The sequence below is a fragment of the Tetrao urogallus genome (assembly GCF_951394365.1).
Source record: "Tetrao urogallus genome assembly, chromosome: 2".
NCBI classification, from domain to species: domain Eukaryota; kingdom Metazoa; phylum Chordata; class Aves; order Galliformes; family Phasianidae; genus Tetrao; species Tetrao urogallus.
Window position 1 is genome coordinate 20076025 of NC_136814.1, and position 20624 is coordinate 20096648.

A 20624-nucleotide genomic window follows, 5' to 3' on the forward strand; every position below is an offset into this window, starting at 1 on the left:
CTTATAGGTACTGCTCTTTCATTGGCTCTCCTTTATGTTCAAGGACTTGATTCTAAGTGACTCTAAAAGTAATGCCTCCTATTTATTTCCATGAAAGCCAAAGAACAGCCTTCACATATGTTCCAGAAGGACTGTATAGGAATGAGTGTCTTATGTAGGCCTCTTGCCCTGTATCAAACTCCCAGAAACAGAATTTTAAAATTCTACACCTACTACTTTGTACAAAAATATTTTTTACCTATACTAACAAGTGATGCCTTTAAAATGCACTTCCTTCCTCCTCCTACTTACAGCAAGAAAAAGCGCTATGCAAACTGTTTGACCAGAGTCAAATAATCTTTGCAATATTAATTAAATAGTCATAGGAGACAGGTTGTATTCAGGCTATGAATGCATACAACTTTAATATGATATTCATTTTTGATAAAAGAATAAGTAGAATACAAGAAATGAATCTCAACCAAGATTTGCAAGGGTAGATAATGCATCTTCAGTATGTAAAGAAGTTCACAGCTTACTTATATTAGCTAATTACCTACAGGTGATATATGCAAATAAATATTTACATATTTGGAGCTTGAATAAGTTTTTCAAATAAATTTCTTTGGTGAATTATTTGTTCAACTTGAAAGAAAATTGTTATCATTTGTGAGAGCACATTTCCTTTCAAGTTGTTTTCTCAAAATATACAGCTATCCATTGAGAGAAAGGACAAAAACTAAGTTGTGTCACAAGCACTGAATGTTTACTGCAACAATGGTTCATGAGCATCAGGTTAAATTTACAGTTCCAAATACAGATGTCATACCAGTGTAAAACAGAGCAACACCCTAAGCCACTTTGGTGTGCAGGCAGTAAAGATGAAATAGCAATGAAGATAGTTAGGATTTTAGTGTTATATCATCAACTTCACCCCAATATGTTTCCCGTTCAAAATGTCTTGCTTTCTCATTCAGCAAGATATAAAAGGATAAATCTCTTTATTATGTACTTAATTTCTCCAAAATTTGCTACATGTTCATCCATCACAGACAAAAAAAAAAAAAGCATCAATTTTCTGAAAAAGCAAACAAACAAAAAGTTGGCTATTAGATACCATACTACAGAGTAAGATGAAATTAATATCTGTTTCTTTTTTTAAAAAAAGGCAGGTTTTGTGTATGTATATACAGTTATTCCAGATTTGTTATGTAATATTGCTCAGAGAATGTATCAAGTGCAAAATCCAACCCAGAATCCAACTGAAAAGGCTCTATTGAAATGCTGGTACCTCTTTGTTAAATCAAGGAACTGTTGAACAAACTACATGGCATGAGTCTGCAAGGCATAGAACTGTTAATATGGGAAGTGATGGGACTGGCAAAGACAAACTCAGTTTCAGATCACTAGATCACTATTTTGAATTAACAAAGATCAGTGGGAATTAAAAGTTTTATTCAGTTGTCATGCATTTTAGGTATCCTCGACACAGATAAAACAGTCATATCATTTAATTTAGAATCAACTTCAACTTACATTCTCTGATATCAGTTAATACTAGATCTGCTCTGAAAGTAATGATTCCTATTTTATTATGTTGGCCCATGACATCAGATGTGGATGTTGGTGGTATGGCAGTTAAACCTTCCTGCCAGTATTCCATTACATTTTGTTGCCATACAACAGATAGGAGCAGAGGACAGTATGGCAAAATGATGTCTGACATAGAAGTGCATATGAAATAAGGTGTGTCATTGAATTGCTCCATGGAACCTTTGACATTCATTGATGCTTGCTGAACTTCGATGGAAATGAAACAGTGGATGTGAGCACAGTGAGGCAGTAGTGGTGACGCCAGGTCAGCTCTGCTGGTGAAGTTTTTTGCAAGCATGGCATGCTGGTTCTTGTTCACTGGCAGAAAAGCATAGCTGATGGTAGTGACTAAGCTGAAAAATAGTTTTGCACCTGGGAGTTTGCTCTATCAAACAGTATTACTACATTCTCTGTATTTGTTATAGTTTGCATTAAAATAAACAGAAGTCATTACTTCTGAAGTAACCTTTTTGGAGTACACATATACAAGTTAGCTGCTTTGTATAACTCGGATGGCATTTGTGCAGCAGGATGAAACATTACCCTCTGCAAAACTCAAGTGCAGTGATGCCTGAAGTTAGCATGGAAGGTAGTAGATGTTTCCAAAGCAAATTTAAAAATAAGAACAAAAAATGTATAAAATTTATCTCCCACTGTTTACACCATCCAAGTATTTTAAGATCAGCAATCCACTTGCTTCTTTAGCTATGGTTCTGTATCCTGTGCTGTACCTTAAAAAACCCTTCTGTAGCTCCATTATAAACTGTGCCTCCAAGGGGAAAAATATTTTCCCCAGTATTCCATTCCATTTGTATTTATACTGCTGCAGAATACATACTGATGTATAGTCTCTGGCATCTGGCAACCATTGTAACTGACCAACAAAAAAACTTTAATTGATGACAAAGGACTCTGGTGATGGTGTCACTGCAGAGGGCTGCCCTCTGTGAAAGGATGTTCAACTCAATTGCTTAAGACTGAATGATTTTCATTGAGTATAAGCAGTATTTCTGTCAGGACTTCAATATTTTTCTTATAAAACTGCCTATACTGACAGCTTGTTGCAAAACTACACTTAATTCCTGGGCATGCCAACCAATAGACTTTGACTTTTTAAAGTAATATTTGACAGTAGAAATTTCCTCTTGCTCTGGCAAGATATATGTGTGTACTCTGTTCTTACTGAATTCTATGCAGTGATTATATGTCTTTTTTTTCTTTTTTTCACCAAAGATAAAGTATCTGTAGGAATACAATACATATATGTGTGTTAATGTGCATAAGCGACTCATGGCAGTAAACGTAAATCATCACACCCACTTTTAAAAGCAGTATAATTACATTACTGCAATTTGATAATTTCACAATATATAGTGAATTTCATATTATATTTTATTTATGAAAAATATTCAGCAATCTAGGAGGATGTTGGAATGATTAAATAAAATTTAGAAAATGCTGCCATAAAAATCTGTTATATTTGCCATGTGAAAAGAGCAAAGAAATTTGGAAGAAAATAAACCCCCTTGCATTCTAGCTTGTCCTTGGATATCAAAGGGGTTGGGGGCAGCTTAGCTTAGATTCTAAGTGATGTCCTATTCTTTACTATGAATCCAGATGTGTTCAGTATATTGAAAAATCAAGATTATGTATTCACAAATAGCACTCTGCCCAATTCCTCTAGTTGTGTTCAAATGGGCTCTCATGACCACCCGTAAGGAATTTGACTGTGCCCACTGACAGCTCTCATGAAAACAAGAGTATAAATTCCAGTAGTATCATCATGTCCCCATCCTTACACAGTGATCTCAGAATTTGGCCACAGGTTCTCCACCCCTCTCCACACTCCACGTTGTTTTTTAGAGTCAGCGTGCCAGGCTCGCCTGGTGTCTGCTAACAGCTAAGGCTGCAGGTTGTACTGTTTAGAGAACCATTGTGAAACAGATTATCCAGTGCATTCCACCCCACAGGCTTTATCTTCTTTTGAGAGGTGGAAATTTCAATATGTCACCTCCAGTAAATATTCTACAGAATCTTGTAATAAAGTGTCCTAATGTAAAGATTAGTAGGTTTGAGGTGTTTTTAAGAGGAAAAATGCTGTAAATAATTCCCAGATATTCCCATTTACATGTGCATGGTGCTAGTAACTGATCCCATGCATTTTTTAAACTCTAACCTGCCAGTGACAGATTAGAATAATGTATATATCCTATGAATTTTTCAAAACCTGCTAAACATGTTAATAAAAGATGCTTGTTCAGGTGATCTTGGTCAGCATAGCATCAAACTATTTACTGCGAAATAGAAACAGCTGATGAAATTTCTGGATTAGACCTTTCTTTCAGTAATGTGAGAGTAAATTTATGGTAACTGCTTTGCAGTCAATATATTCACTACTGAACTGAGAGGTCAGTGTATACCATTGAACTAAGAGCAGAATTTCATGCATTGCGTTCAGAAATAAAATGAAATTTTCTAGATATAAAAAGCAGATGACAATTAGGTTTTCTCTTTTGCTATGGTAAGTCTGGGAAGGAAGCTGTAAAAGAATTGGTTATAGTTATTTGAACCTGGTCTTGTGGCAGTTGTACCATTCTCGTAGTATAGTTCTATGGATGGCGAAATTTGAGCGACCCAAAATTACAACTTTCAAGAAAAGATGCTTGAGTTTTTAGTCTTAGAAATTACTTGCAGTCCAGTGCATTGCATGCAGGAGGACATCTGTTGTCTCTTTCAGAAAGCTGTGTTTTAGTCCCATGGATCAGCATAACTATCCAGTGTGGCGAGCTCTCACTGAAGCACTTTCATAAGTGCTTGGCTTGTACTACTTGAGAGAATTTTTTGAGTTGCCTATCAGGCAGCCTGTATTTTTTTTTCCTTGACTGCAGTTGCATATTTTCTCTGTATTGTAAAAGCTACAGTCCAGTCCAGTGTCCAATGACAATTGTTACTATAAGTAGTGTCAGAAGTACATACCATAAAGTAATGACTTGAGATCAATACATATCTAGAGGAAAAAGAAACAGTAAAAGGATGATCCTACAATTTCTCAAACATTCGTCAGCATGTATCTGCTGATGAAGCACAGAGAGTCTTATTCCTATCATATAGAGCGCTACAGTATGCTCCACTGGCACGCTCACCGCAGAGCTTCGTTTTCAGGGTGGGGAGGCCTGTTCTCTTAAAGTTTCTTTTGTAGTCTCCAGAGAGAGGGAAGTTCCTCCAGGGGGCAATTTAGGACAAGAGAATTGCAATGCTGCAGTTCTCAACTTTTTGAATCACTTGTTGGTATCTGAGAAGACTTTATGTTGGGTATCTGAGAAGACTAGACTCTCAATTTAGGTACGCAAATTGGGTCCATATAATTTAGGCATATGAACTATAACCCGTAGTTAGTTTATGTGAATATGGCCACTTGTTCAAGAAAGCTAGATGAAAACTGAAGCAAAAGATAAAACATGGAAAGGCTGTACATGGAAGAGAGAACCACGTGAAATACATGACAGGATGAACAACAGAAAGAGAGAATAGCTAAACTGACATACAAATATCAGGGCAAATGTGATACAATGGTCGTATGACAAATAGAATAATCTGCTCATACATGCCTATAGACTAGGAATAAGAAGAATCTTCCTGGCTGTCTGGCTGGAGTACTAAAAGCAACATGCAGTTGGAATAGAAGCAGGCAAAAAGTGTGAATATTTTGGAGACAGCTCTCAATGTGTATTTTAAGGGTTTCATACAGATAACGTCACTGCACAAATGGCTTAATGACTTACAAGTTATATGATCTGGTGTGGTAGGTTTCTTGTGTTCCCTTATGCCCAGAGCTGCACAATTTGGATATTCTATTGGGCACATATGAAAGATACCACACGTTGTTAATATGTATAATTTCATTGTTCGTGTTCCTGAAAAGAGTAAATGATTCAAGTATAAAAGGCCCATAATGCCTGTCGTGCTTAGTGAGAGTTTCCCAGCAAATCAGGTATTTCTCATTAGCTTTAAAGGGCAGAAGTCCAGGTACGTGTCTCAGTATATTAATGAAAGTATAGATTCCCCTGAAATATATCTAGGAGAGTAGAGCTCCCGGCTCCCCTCATCTGTACAATAAGTAAACAAATGTGTGATTCTAGTCGGGGAATTTCAAAAGATTAATGATAGTTTTGTGCCTTCCTTTTAAGTAGAGTCTGAACTTTTGAAGCAGATGAGCAAAACAGCCTGCTGTAAAAGATAATTTCATTTGCCAAAATGAAAGTACCTTCCGGTATTAATACTGTAATGAAATCGTTTAAAATATGAACTGAGAATCTTACAAAAAAATATGCCAACAAATTCTGTGTTCAATAATTTCTTCTATAAACAGTTACATCCATGTGAAAAGCCTTATGATTTTATTTTCATCATTGTAAGACTGAGCTGCGTAGCTGTCATACTTTGCTGTCTTCCCTCCAGTGACAACCACATTGACAACATGTTATACTCCACATTGATTTTACAGTTAAGGAGCTGATTGTGATATATAGGGATTTTAAGAATTCAGCTGAGAGGCTGACTTTTGCCTTTTATCATTCCATTAAAATTTTATAACCATCTTTTTCATGTCATTTCATCCATGAATTCTTACTTTAGAAAGTGATAGCTACTGCTGCGAGCATAACTTTTCTCATGTTCAGAGCTTTTTATTGTATTAGCAAACTATCCCAATTATAGTTAATACTCGCATTTTACATAATTGTGGAGACCCTTTCAACCAAGCAGTATCGTGCCAGTTGATTTGTATATAGAATTAGATGATTCTGCTTGCCATTTAAAAAACAGCTATACAGAATGAGTGTGAGGGACCAGGATTTAATGCCTTCCCATCCAGTGGGGCCAATTAAGCATCTCTCAAATGTCTTGTTTGAACTGAGAGCCTTAAAAGTCTCTCTTTTAAAAGGGCAGTAGGGAATGTATGGGTACATATCTAACTACCAAAATATGGGTTTTTGAAGGGGGAGGGAGGGACTAGGGGGACCCAAATTTGTTTGACACCTCCTCCATACATTGCAGATTGTCCTTAAGGAATATGCCTAAACTCGGGGTAGGAGGAGTTCAACTTGAATGTTTCACCTGTAATATCAGCAACTTATTCAGTAGAAACAAAAAGACTTATCCGTTCCCTCACAACGAACTGTTCAGTTGTTGTTTTGCTTTGTTTTTTTTCCTTGCAGAAGCTCACAATATGCTAGCCAAATGTATGAAGTGTAACATGAAAAGTGCTATTTTCTAGCTCATTTTTCAATCTCCTTTCACCCTATTAAACAAGAATTTGCAGCATCTTATTTTCAAGGTCTTCAATTCCGAAGCAAATCTTCCTCTTTCACCCCAGCAAAATTTTTCCTTTACAGAATACACATCTAATTCAGGCTTATATCCTCACTCCTCTGTCTTGCAGTGAATGGACCAAATTTTGTTCCAGCTTATGACCTAATTGATTTTGCCCAAGAGTACATGCAAATAGAATTGAATTGCTCTTTACAAGAGATCATCTTTTATACTTGTAAATTCAGAGATCTAAATTAATCCTAGAGTGCACAAGCATTAATATAAAACTCTGTCCTTATTATCACTGAGAGTAGAACAGGAATAGTGATATGGATGGGTTTTATGGAGTTGCTTTGTGATGCATCATATAATAAAAAAAAAAACACTGTTCTTTTTTTCAAATGTAAAAGAAAAAAAAAAGAAAGAAAGAAAGAAAAAGCTTGCTGTGCCAATTTTACATCACTGTTTCCACAGACATCAGTGCAATAATCCTGATTTACATCTCTCTGTATGTAGGAGGAGAAATGGGACTTCTGACTGCTTCAGCTGTTATTCTAAAATAAAGAAAAAAACAGTCTTTGTGCTGAATTTCTTTCCTCTGGCCCCTATTTTCACTCTCTCCCTGTTTCTCTCTCTACATAACAATTAGTAGGAAGTATTTAATTTCTGGTAAAATTAATTATTCTTCCTATTGAGATACTGCTACTTTGGGTTTGGACAGCATGCTCCTTCACTAGGAATTAAATGATAGCATTGTTGACTGATGTGGAATTCAGCATATCTTATGTTATGTCCCGGAGTCTTTGCATGCACGCAACCACTAATGAATTTTAAATTTTCAACCCTTAATATTTGAAACTTGCTCTCCTGAAGTCCCCATGCCTAATGCTATTTTAAACAATTACTAAATCCAAGTATATCTTTTTTTAAGATTTCAATAAAATGTAATGTTCACAGGAAAACCTCATAAATGTCAAAATTGCTACAGGCAGAATAGGGGGAATATAGCATTTTCTTGATCTGCTGTAGCAATTTATAGATTTCAGGACGTGGTTTATAAGAATGCTAAATGTTCTGGAATTACAGCTGTTACTGATCAGTGATTGAGCCAGATTTGTGTTATTGCACCATGTTCTTGCTTGTACCTAGAGAGCAGTAAAGCCTCAATATAATAAAAAGCACCTGCATTTTAAATGAAATTTCAATTGAAAAACTTAACAGCCCTTCAAATTGCAGAATTTAACGCAGCCCAGTAAAGCTTAAATAACACTTTGCCTCCACAGGCTGAGGGTTTTGCATTCAAGGTGACTTGATTGTGTCGCACGGTGAAATTATTTACAATTAAGGAATTTCTCTGGAGGGCTGCAGAGTATTTGCTGTTCCACAACACCTATGCAGGCATATGGTCGGTCTTTTTCAGTATTCATGGAAGCTCCTGAACCTTTATGATAATTGAATCAGTTAGAGTGCTGAGTGGAGCAAGCATAAAACCTGTTAACCTAAAGGTCAGATCTGTGCATTGTTTATTTATCAGTAGGTGAAAGAGCTAAATCGGCAGCTTCTGTCACAGTCACAGTAAAAAATCACCTATAATATTAACAGGGAGTAGATAAATTGCAAAAAATGGATTAGAATTATAAACAGAATGAAGTAAAATATTGAATATATAATGAGACATGCAGGAGGGGTTGCTGAGCTGTAAAATATGAAGCTTTGTTGGCTGTGCTATTGGTTGCAATTAGTAGCTAGCGCTCTAGAAAATATCAACGATAGCTAGAACTGCAATTCTGTATTGATACTTAGCATTACATTTTTTCCACATGCTGACAGCGTCAATAGGGCACAGTTGAGGTACGTGGTGAAAAAAGATTCGGGGGGCGGAGGGGGGGTAAGAGGAGGGAAAGTATACTTATAGAGCAGCTTGCCTTTAAGATGAGAGCTATATTCATCCCTTGAATTGCCAGGCCTATGGGTTCTGAAGAGATACTGTTTAAATAGATTTAACTTCTTGCATTATTTTGAAGGGTGGTACAATTTCTTGGTGGGTACAATTTCTGACCAATAACTTTAACAGATTATTTTCTTTCTCTTTTACTGTTACAGAGCCTGGGCCTTTAGATCCACCTCTGCTATTGAATGCCACGTCGAGGGCAGCGAGCATCACCTGGCAGCATCCTTTAAAGCAAAATGGCATTATTACTCATTATAATATTTACCAAAATGGTGAACTGTGTGCTACAGTGACAGGAGCTAGCTCTAATTACACTGTGGAAGACTTGCATCCTTACACTGTCTATGACTTTCAGGTAGAGGGTTGCACATATAAAGGATGTTCTCTTTCACCCAAGACCCCAGCAATCCGAACTCTTCCAGATGTACCTGAAGGCATTCCTGCTCCAGATCTGTATTCTGATACTCCAACCTCTGTGGTTATATCCTGGCAACCACCTGCTCACCCAAATGGTTTGGTGGAAAATCTTACAATAGAAAGGAGGGTAAAAGGAACAGAACAACTATCAACTGTGGTGACTCTTCCTTTCAGTCAGTCCATGAGCTATATTGACCAGAGTACTGCACTGAGCCCTTGGCAGAAATATGAATACAGGATACTGATGAGCACTGTTAATGGAGGCACAAACAGCAGCGCATGGTCAGAAGTTACCACTCGACCATCAAGACCTGCGGGTGTTCAGATACCAGATGCAGAAGTGCAGGGACCACGTTCAGTTAAGGTAGAGATCATTTTCATCGCCTCATGTCTTTAACAGGTTTGTCCTGTAGTGACTTGTATTTAAGAGAGACATCTACTGGCTGAGCTAACATTTATTTGCTGCAGGGGTAGCTAAATAATTAGCATCTATCCTTAGGTTCAAAAGCATTACGTTCCTTTCCATCTTCCCTTTTTGCTAGCCTCTTGCCATTCTACTCCAATTCATTTTTTTCTGTATACACCTGATGTAGTTTGAATATTAAACTTGAATGCTTACCTTTAACTCCCTAATCAGATCAGAAAATAACCTACTACCTTCCCCAATATTTCAAGGCTTCATTAAAATGCTAAGTAAAAAGAATTTTTATGTAATTCAGTAAGCCTAATATATAGCAATCAGATTTTGTAAAGTAGCAAAGAAGAAAAACATAGCAATATTGTTCTCCTGATTTACAATAGAATAGTCTTACAGGGCTACCTAGGAAGTTTTCAATTATTTGCATCGTTCTGTTGGGAATGAACTCTAGAGGACAGGATAACTACCATTGTTTTGGCTTGCATACAAACTTCATTCAAGGGAAATTAGTGTAACCAAACAAGAGGGATTTTTGTAGCTTAGAAGCCTCTTTTGTGTAAATACACACATGCTTCCATGGATTCAGTCTTGTACTAATGCCAAAAGTATTGGTACAGTAGCTTGCTCAACAGAGCACAAAACAAAGGACATTTGCATAAGACTGAAGTTCATCTGTTAGATTTATTATTTTTGGTATACATCGTATTTTCAAAAGGTAAACATAGTGATGTTACCAGTGCAGTCTAAGCAGTTTGAGGGTGTGAATCTGAGCAGTAAACCAATGCTGATTTTTTGCTTTGTTTGTGCATAATTTTAAACTATGATTAAAGCCACTCACAACTAGATATAAAAAAAATCCTGAGCTCTTAAACTTATGTTGTAATGTCTAAGGAATTGCTTGTTACATCCACATTAATGGCAAATGAGTTCAGTATGAGTACAGTGGTTACTGTAAGAATTAATAATGATCGACCTCTAGTAATTGTGATGAATTGCCAGACTGCTTATTGGAGATTTGGGCTATATACATCCAAGACTCTACTATCTGTGTTTCTGTAAATACATCTTAATATCTACCACAATTTACACTAAGACATATTTCATGGATTTACCAGAAGAAATAATGCTGAGTAAACAGCAGCCCTAGTTCAGTGGCTTGCTTACCATGTCCACGTTGTATTACATGAGCTTTTACACATTGGCTTCAACTATATTTGTGGAGAAAAAAGAAGTCACCGCAACCTTTAATGCTTCAGTTAATGTGATAAGGGCATAATAATTTTATATTTTGCCCATATTTTCTTCTTTCTCCAAATGCAGTCAACACTCAATCCCAATTATATAAGCACGCGAGTTATCAGCAGCTTTGTCATTTTTGACTGGATGTCTTTTCTTGAGATCAGAGGTGTGTGCTCAGCTGTAATTTTATTTTCTTTTGCTCAGTTCCAAGATTAAGGAATCTACCAATACTGTAAGTCAGTTTGATCATTTATTTCTTCTGAAACGTGAAATCAGACAGTGCAGTCTTCATTCTCTAATCATTTAATTACGATAAAACAATGCTTTGATTTTTTTCCTTTCTTGCCAAAGAATTTGAATGCTTTTTTTTTCCCTCTTCTTCTCCAGTCTATCATTAACATTCAGAAGTCTTTAAAGCCCTTTAATATCATCGCTGTATGACCTTCTGTACAAATCGTGGACATTCTTTGTGTCACTGCTGCTCTTGCAGTTTTGAGCTTGGTTTTCTCTGCTTGGAGTCTCGTTTTTATTTAGTTTGTTAAGACTAATTTCTATCAATGATATTAATGGTCAGATGTTTTTATTTCCACACTTTGATTTTGCGGTTCATTTTTCTTGATTAAAATATTTAGATTAAAATGTTAAAAATTAAATATGGCAGCATTTAACTGATAAAAGTGACTTAAGTATATGCTTTTCCAAATACACTGTATTCTAATTATCTGACCTGTAGTGAAAATTCTCTTTCACGGTGTATGAACTATTGGTATCCTTTGACAGTGCTGACAGAAACTCCTCCATCTTATCTAGTATTTTATTTAATTTAGTTAGTCTTATTTTATTTTGTTTAACTTGATAGTTTTCATAATTTCAGGGCAAGAGGCACGCAAAAATGCCATGTATGACTTGGTACAAATCCTGTATATTCTGACAATTAAACATTACTTCTGATTTCTAAGGTTCTAAGTGTCCCATAAAAATCTTACTCATTCGGGACAGCAAGAGATTGTTAGTTTTTTTATTACTGTCATTTACAATACTTTCTAAAAACTGAAATAAGGTTATATGTGCAGGAGAGCTCATTGCAGAACATAACTGAAAGAACTGTGGAACAACTTTGTTGCACCCACTGGTTTTCTCACCTGCTTCTTGGCAGATAGAAGCAGCCTTCCTTGTTAGTCTTCTCGTAAGTCAAATGGGCTATTTTGCTAGTGGGTGGTATGGTTGTTTCCCTCTCTTTAAATCTGTGGCATGTTCATTTCAGAGTAAGATTCTGAAAGCTAGTTGTCATTGCTATGATATTGAGATTCTATTATGTGGTCTGTGTCACTGTTCTGTTGTAGGAGAATATGAGATAATCAAAGTAGCGTCCATTTAAAACTTTTTTTTTCTCTATTCTTTCTACCAAGATAAAAGATCTGTATAGATAACTCCCCAAGCCATTTTTGTGTCTTCAACACAGACTTATGGTACATAGACTGTTCCATAGGTTGCCTCCTACTTCTTTTCCAAGTTACAAAGAGCACAGTAAGAGGTTTTTATAGTGTTTTGAAGCTGAGAATGTTCTCTATTTTTTCAAAAGCACCACCATTAGCTATGTATTTTCACTAGAAGATCAAGAGCCTGCATGCCATTCTTGTAAACATCTTGCGTGATCATCCAAAACAAGGCTTGTCTTCCATGTTCTGTCACCACTACTGAAATGCACCACCACCACCACCTCACTGTACTCACATCACTGTTGGGTCTCTCTGAGGAAGTGTCAGTGAATGTCATTGGGTGCCATTTTTCCCGCATGGAGGAATTCAGCAACACACCTTTGCTTCATACACACTTCCACATCAGACTCCATTTTGTCAGAGTGTCCCTCTGCTGCCATCTGTCACACAGCAACAATACGTAAGGGATATTGGTGGGAAAGTTCAATCTCTACTGTCATACCACCAACATCCGCCTTTGCTGTCACGGGCCAGTATAACAGAATGGAATACATTACTTTGAGAGCAGCCCTAATTGTTTCCAGGCCAGAATTACTGTGATGTTTTTTGCGAGGACTGTCAATTGCTAGTTGAAAGCTTTCATATGTGGAAGCGAGTTGGATTGGATTTGGAACTGCTTTACATTGCTGTCTTTAAACTCTGAGGAGAGTCCCAGAATTGCAGGCTTTCTCCCCTGAGTAGCCTACTATTGAATCAAATTTGTGGAGTCTGCTTGTGCTTTACAACACTCTCATCTTGTTCAGTATCTACGATGGTGAATCTTAAGCAGAGAATGCAAAATAAGCTATCTCTTCAAGAAGGAGCCAATATGGGAGTTTAATTACCCCTTGCCCTAGAGAGAGCTGTCCTTCCAGGTTAGCACAGAAAGTATTGGAAGGGCACTGTGGGAAAGATTAGTGAGAGACTCCTTTACCAAGCCAGGGTTGCAAATCAATAGAGGCTTTCAGCTGTCAGTGCAACCAATCCCTAAACCAGGAGTGCAAATATTTACTTATACTGAAAACAGAGAGAATTTATTAAAAGAGAGAGAGAGAGAAACATATTTCCATTCCTTTATTTAGTCATAGAATCAATATAAATGATTTGAGGATGTGAGGAATTCAAAGCACTCCAGGATAGTACTCACTTGAGTATACAGCTTATTTTCATAGACCAAAGCTTTCACTCTGCAAGGAGGAAAATATCATCACAGCAGGTCACTTGGCATAAACACTTTTGATGTGTATGTGCTCCTTTAACATTCTATTTTAATCAGAATGGACTGATATCTCTCAGTAACATTTAACTTGCTTTCTTTTGTGCAACAGGAAGTGTAAAGCTGTCAATGATTTTTAAAGTACCCATTTCTGTGACACCTGCATGATATTTTTTAATATTTGCTGAATTGATAATGTTTGTGGTAGTAGAGTATACTGCACAATAAACTGCTTTTGTGGCTGATTAAATGCCAAGTGAAGTGGAGGTATTCAGCAACTGCAAAAACCACTTATTTAGTATATGCCAATGCCATGAACGTTATTCCTGTTACACAAGATTTGCTATACCTTAATATACGGAAGTATCAAAGAAATTGTTTCCTTTTCTTGTGAGGGTTGCAATTGCTGTGATGCTTTAATCTGACACTTCACACTGATATGACATTCAAGAATGTGGCCAGGTTGAGTGGCTCGAGAAAGAAGCTGGTTTACACGGTGAATAATTATTTAAAAGAATTCATTGTGTAGGAAAAGCGTTATGTGGCTGTGTACACTGAATTAAATTAACTGCAGTTTGTAAATTCTCCAACTTTGGCCATTTAACTTTAAATAGAAAGATTTCCCTTTTGCTGCTGTAGTTTTCCCTTAAGATCTTTGGCATAGGGAAGGCAGCTGTAATCTTAATTACTGGCTCAACTGGAGACGCTGATGAGTATTTGCCTGTCTTGTTTTCCTAGCTGGCCAGTGCTGCCACCTAGACTGCCCATAGACAAGAAGCTGCAGCCATTTTCTATCTTTCTTTGTGTAACTTTTTAGCAGGTGGCATGAGCTGTACTTAATCATGAAGTTTCTCTTAAGACAAAGGAAAGATCTTTCTTCTTGGTGTGCAGATAGGTGATAAGAGATTGATTTCATCCTGGGTGGTTGAAATAAGTACCTTATTGGCATATAATTCTTGTGCTCCAGTATTCCTTCATTACAACATCAGCTGCAGAAACTTCTTTCAAATTTATTAGATGCAAAATGAGAAAACCAAAAATTATTATAATTTATTTGACTTCTCTCTTGATTCATGTTATGTACATATTGTGTGTTAGAAATGCAGTATAGTTGTGATTCTATAGCCCCGAACTGTCATTCTTCTTTCTAATTTCTTTTGTGCATGTTTATTTCAGACCATGTCATTAATTCTGTAGTAATTACTTCCGTTTCTCAAGTATTTCCTTATGGCTCTCTGATTGAGGAAGGGTTCCAGGCTTTTATTTCCAGTGCCGTTTATATTTGTTGTCACCTTCAGATGACAATCACTTGCGTTACAGTTCACCTGCCATTTTCTTTGCGTGTAAGAAATGGTAACGTAGATAAATAGAGTGGAAGCCTGCAGATTGAGCAGTCCACAACCTTTCCTGTTGCCAAAGTAGCTATTTCTAGTAACTATTTTTCAGATTTGACCAATAAATTGGATCTAATAGTGAGAAAACAAAATTAACAGAGCCCAATATATATACATATGTTGAATTCTGTCCTTTATTGGCTCAGAAGTTGGACAGTGGACAGCTAAATGCCTGTTGTCATTGTTGCTCTTTAAAGAGGCTGGAGCTACAAGGCCCAAGAGAAGATTTCAGTTGTGCGGAATGGATGCCACTTACACTTCACTTATGTTGTGAAATAGCTTTATTTACAGTTTGAGTACGATTTGTGAAAAGAAAGCTGTTTCCTTTATTATTTACCCAATTCCTATGAAATTACCAACATAGATGCGTGTTCTGAAGTCACTTTTATCTCGTGCTTTAATGTGTGCTGCCCTGTGAAGTTGCTTCTGATTACAGAGGGTTGGATGTTGTTGGAATTGTTGCTGGAATAACTCCATGGTTGCTGAAGCTGGTGAATAACACAAAGGAGAAGCTTTAGCATTTTACCTCTGTGATAAAGCATGACGTTGATAAGAAGACCTCTCCTTCAGGTTAAACTCCTAGTGTTTTGTTTCTTCATTCTCAAAATGCTTCAAGTGACAGTTGTCTAAGAATATTTTAAGAATATGAGCAACCCTGACGTCTGCTCCTTGAACGCTGAAGGTGTGTAGGCCTTGAATGCAAGAAGACCTAGCAGCTTTATTTGGAGGAGGAAAAAGGTTGGGATTTGTTCACTTCTATTGCAGTTTTATACAGGTATGCCTGGTGCATAGGGGAAATTATTTAGGAGCAATCAATCCTTGTGTGAAGATTGCCTTGTAGTGCTGCTAAGGTCAGGGAGACCTTGGTTTATTTGCCACATAAGTGCTGCTTGAGCGACTTAGGATACACCAACACCCATAGGAACAACCTTAACTTACACACCAGAGGTTTTCCACATTTTAGGATTGTGATTTCTTGCACAGCTTGCTCATTTAGTACAGATCATACAGCAAGGTGAACTAATCAGGTTTTCATCTGCATATCCCCCCATCTATGAGAGAGCTAGAGAAGTTTTTGTAGCAGTAGTCTGTTATTGCAAAGCTGATTGTACAGTTCTTCTGTGATAGTGCTGAAGCTGGATATAATTCATCTGCAAAGTCTGTAAGAGTAATTATCATTGACCTCAGTCAGGATTTGCTTTTCTGGTGTGATGCTGACTTCTGATTGAAACCTGGTATAATTTCTGTGAGGTCAGATGAGACCTCGTGACAAAATTAATCTCCCAGCTACTTCTGATTTTTTTATTTTTCTTTTGCGAAGGACGGTGGTTCAGTGTCTAGAGTGCAGAATTGGGATAGTCTTTCTTTTCAGGTTTTCTTCTTTCTGTTATGTAACTTATTCTGGGATTTAGTCTATTCATCAGTAAAACTTAAATGATAACACTTGCAATTTGAGACTAACACTGCGCTCTGAGACCAACAGTGAAAAGCTCTCAGTAGTGTATTTATTAGTCTAAGTTCATAGATATTACAAGCAGTAGCAAGGAAAAATTAAAATAGAATGAAGCCAAACATGCTGGTTTGAAAACAAACTGTTAAAGCCAGGCCTGAACTATTAAAACATTAATAAAAAATTAAGTGCCAATGCCTCCCTTACCATACCTCAGAACTAAACTGCGGGTTTCAACTGCTGTCACAGAAAAAAATGAAAAATAAAAAATAATTAAAAAAAAAAGACTTTCAAGGTTATAAGTGTTTAATGGGGAGAAAATGGCTAATTTCTGTCTCTTTAAATTTTGTGGTGGAGAAAATAAGGTGCTTTGATCTTTAAATGACAGCTTCCAGACTCATTAAATTGAATCAGTTAATCTCTCCCAGTAGTTACCTTATTCTCTCTTCCTCATGGGCATCCTCTTTCATGGTCTCAGTGCTGAGCTTCAAATCAATGAACAAACTGTTACTGCTTCCAACACAGCCTGTCTAGTGAGCTTTCCTGCTTTCATGCATTGCCAAGCTCTTACCTCAAACCTTGGCGCATCGAAGTGGAGAAGTGATCCAGCAGTGTCATATGTGTTAACCAAGCTGCCTCCATCACCTTCCTTTACATCATATTGGTCAGGCAGTCCCTTGACCTTGGCCTGTCACTGTGAAAAGACAACAGCTTTCCTTACCGAAGAGAGAGAGGCTGGTTGACAGCTTCATGTCCTGCCACTGCAAGCTGACATAGGCAACTCAAAGCACGTCAGCTGACCAGTGACTGTTGGTATCCTTGGTCATCCTTTTGTCTAGTTCTAAAAATATTAAACAAAACAGTAACTACTTTTCATATCTTTGCGTGATATACCCATGCACAGAAGAAAATAAGTTTCATTTCTGTGTTATGGTCCTGCTGATTGAATTATTCAGCCTGGTTTTCACTTCTCTTAAAAAAAAGAACCCTGAAAAATTTCCCAGTGTAAGCCCCATGCAGCATATAGGTTATGCACACTATGAAACTTTTTATCTTCTAGTGCACAGCAAATACTGTGAAGGAACACCTGGTGACTTCCATATTCCATATAAGACTCATGAACTGAGATTCTGGAGTTGTGTCTGTTCTTCTCACGACATTAACACAGTCCTTATGTCAAGGAGTTACATTATATGACAAGTCCCGTGCAAATTCTATTATCTAGTTTTGTTTGGCTAGACATAAAATTTGTGTATCTAAAATGCAGAGTAAAAGGAGTGATTAAATAAGATTTTGTATAAGGCGAGCATTCATAGACAGTGTTTTCTTCTGAGAGAGTAATACCAGGAATGTTCCAAAACATTTGACATGCAGGTCTTCTATTAGAAGCTGCCTTGCATTTAGCAACAAGTAAGAGGGTTTTTCTTGCTGGTAATGACAAATTTTACTGTATTAGCACTCTGAAAAAAAAAAAAACTAGAATATATTATCTTCAGTCACACTTTACCAAAGCAAAATTTCAGAACAGGTGCTACACCTCTAATATATATATATATATATATATCTCAAATATATATATATATAATCATTGCAAAAATGTGTGTTTTACTGTGGTGTTCCATCCATTGATGTTTTCTCTGCTTTTTCAGTAACTCCAAAGTAAGTCCCCAAAAATAAGCAGCCCATGCACACTCCCCTTTTTCTGTGCTATATACAATGCATCCTGTTGGTGTGTGCAGTATGATAACAACAAAAAGCATTGGGATTGGAGACTTCACCTGAAATTTACTGACCTGAATGCTTTCTAATTGCACTTGAAAACAAAACATTCTGTTGCCTGCTTTAATAATCCACTCTTGTCTGCTTCTTAAACTTACAACCAGATCTCATTAACTACCTTAGAATGAGAGTTCTGCTCAGTGTCTGTGAGAACAGTGCAGAACTGCGTCCTACATTCTGTGAAATTTTGCAGTGCTGTGTTTATAGTCCTTTATTTGTTTGATCATTATTTGGGACCACAAGTAACAGAAATCTGAATGCAGCATTTGATAATTAGCCAGAGCTAAGCCTTTCCTATGTGGGCACCAATAATCTTGTTTGTGCTGTCTTTACTCAAAATCACCCTGTTTCTAATTCTCTGTTTAATTGTATTCCAGATTCTGTTATCAAAATCCTTCAGCTTTCTCTAGTACTTTGCTGCCAGGTTTCTTGCAAGTCTGACAGCCTGAGAGGTCCTTCTGTACCTAAGATATAACACTTCCTAATCCCCAGGAGTCCTTTAAAAATCACTTTTAAATCAAGCTTCTCTGTTTCCATTGCCTTCTGTAATAGAGTATATACCATTTTAAAAACACTTCCTTCAGATACTGGAGAGAATTATTGAAAAACATTCACCTTGAAGTATCTCAGTATCACAACTTCATTATTATATTTGTTTATTTTATTCTTCACATATCTTCATCTTGATGTTCTCCAGTTCTGTGTCCTTTCCATCATTGGATTCAAACCTTGCATATCCCATGCACAGGAGGAAAAAAGCAGCAGTTGTTTTAGATGAGTGGGTCAGTAGCAGGGAAAACAGGCACAGGGATGAGCAAAGAACTGGTGCTATACTTCCCACAGTGAGAGTTCTAGGGAATGAAGGAGTAATCAATGCTATTATGCAAACTTTATAAACTTTGAGTTTCTTTATAATAGTTGCATGTCCTCATTACGTAGGACTGAAATCCTCTCTCTCATGATACAGTGGCAGAAAGCCTTACAAAAGTATGAAGAGCATCCTTGCACTTTATCGCAGTTTATGGTACAATGATTTGGGGTGATTCCTCACTGGAATTGGTAAGAATAATACATAGATAAAATGCATTTGGAAAAAAAAAAAAAGTATAAATCAAGACAGAAGCATAGCAGCGTTAAGTATTCTCAGCATAATTTTATAATTTTGAAAATGGAAAAAATGTTATTTGTCTGATATTAGCAATGTAATTTACTGAAAAATGAAAAATAGGAGATTTCATCATATAAGAAGTATGAAAAGTCTTGGCTTTTTTAGGAGCTAATGCAATTATACATTTCTGAAAATGATGCAAATATTAAACAAGATTTGTTCTTACTCTACCAGTAAGAGGCAAACACACCAAGCAGTATATCTTAAGCAAATAAATAACAGTGGTATTTATGATGCTCAGTGCATTTTGGTAATGCACCTGAATACCTTTAGAATGAAGTGGAGCGCTCCCATTTTATTGGTCCAGCTTGATGGTAGATTTTCAATGGCTAGTGTCATCTCTGAAACCCCAGGCCAGAAACCCCCTCTGAAATTAAAGGTTAGATTTCTGGCTGAAGTACCTTTAAAAATCAGTCTCAGATACCTGAGTCAAACACGAAGTCTGTCATGACGGAGAAGTAAAAGCCCATTTGAGTTTATGTCTGTGCCCATTTATACCACGTTGCATCTGTTTTTCTGCATTCTGCAGTCAGTCATTTGTTTTTATATTTTTCTCCTCTTTCAGGTCTCATGGAAACCTCCTCTGATACAGAATGGTGAAATCCTAAACTACGAGATTCGCATGCCTGATCCACGAATTGTCATTGCTGGAAATTCTGCATCAACGTTAAGTTACTTGGTGACTAATCTTTTACCATACACAAACTACTCCATCACTGTAGTAGCTTGTTCTGGAGGCAATGGCTTACTAGGAGGCTGCACAGAGAGTTTGCCTACCAGTGTGACCACACCTTCAACCGCTCCTGAGGGCATCAGTCCCTTGTCTGTGACTCCGATCAGCGAGTCCTTTATTGCCATATCTTGGCAACCACCACTAAGGCCAAATGGTCCTCATTTGAGGTAAGCTTTTAGTTGCTAATGAATTGGCAGTTTTCTTCTATGTCTGACTCAGAAAATTTTAGGCAATGCAAACTTTATCATGCAATCTCTTCATTTCTCATTCTGAAGTTCCTCTTTCGGGTTCAGGTGCCCATGAGAGGACTTACAGAAATTGAGTATGTCTGGAGGCAGATAATGTTGGGTGAACTTTGAATTACTTTGAACTTCAGAGGAGACAGGACTATTAAGAGCACATGTGGCATCCATGCTGTGGAATTTACTTTTCTTGAAAGAATGCTTTCAAGAATCCTATGGGTCTTTCAAATCAGCACTGTCTGAAAAGGCAGAAAGAG

General features: G+C 37.0%; 1 protein-coding gene across 1 annotated transcript in view; it reads left to right on the forward strand.

The window, feature by feature from the left end:
* USH2A (usherin) overlaps nucleotides 1-20624 on the forward strand; it is a gene marked incomplete at both ends in the record, with an annotated part of 372871 nt that overhangs the window by 238314 nt on the left and 113933 nt on the right. The window contains 2 exons of the mRNA XM_079550589.1: nucleotides 8986-9614; nucleotides 19958-20292. Of these exons, the coding sequence (XP_079406715.1) occupies nucleotides 8986-9614; nucleotides 19958-20292 (964 nt within the window). The remainder of the gene's footprint in view (nucleotides 1-8985; nucleotides 9615-19957; nucleotides 20293-20624) is intronic.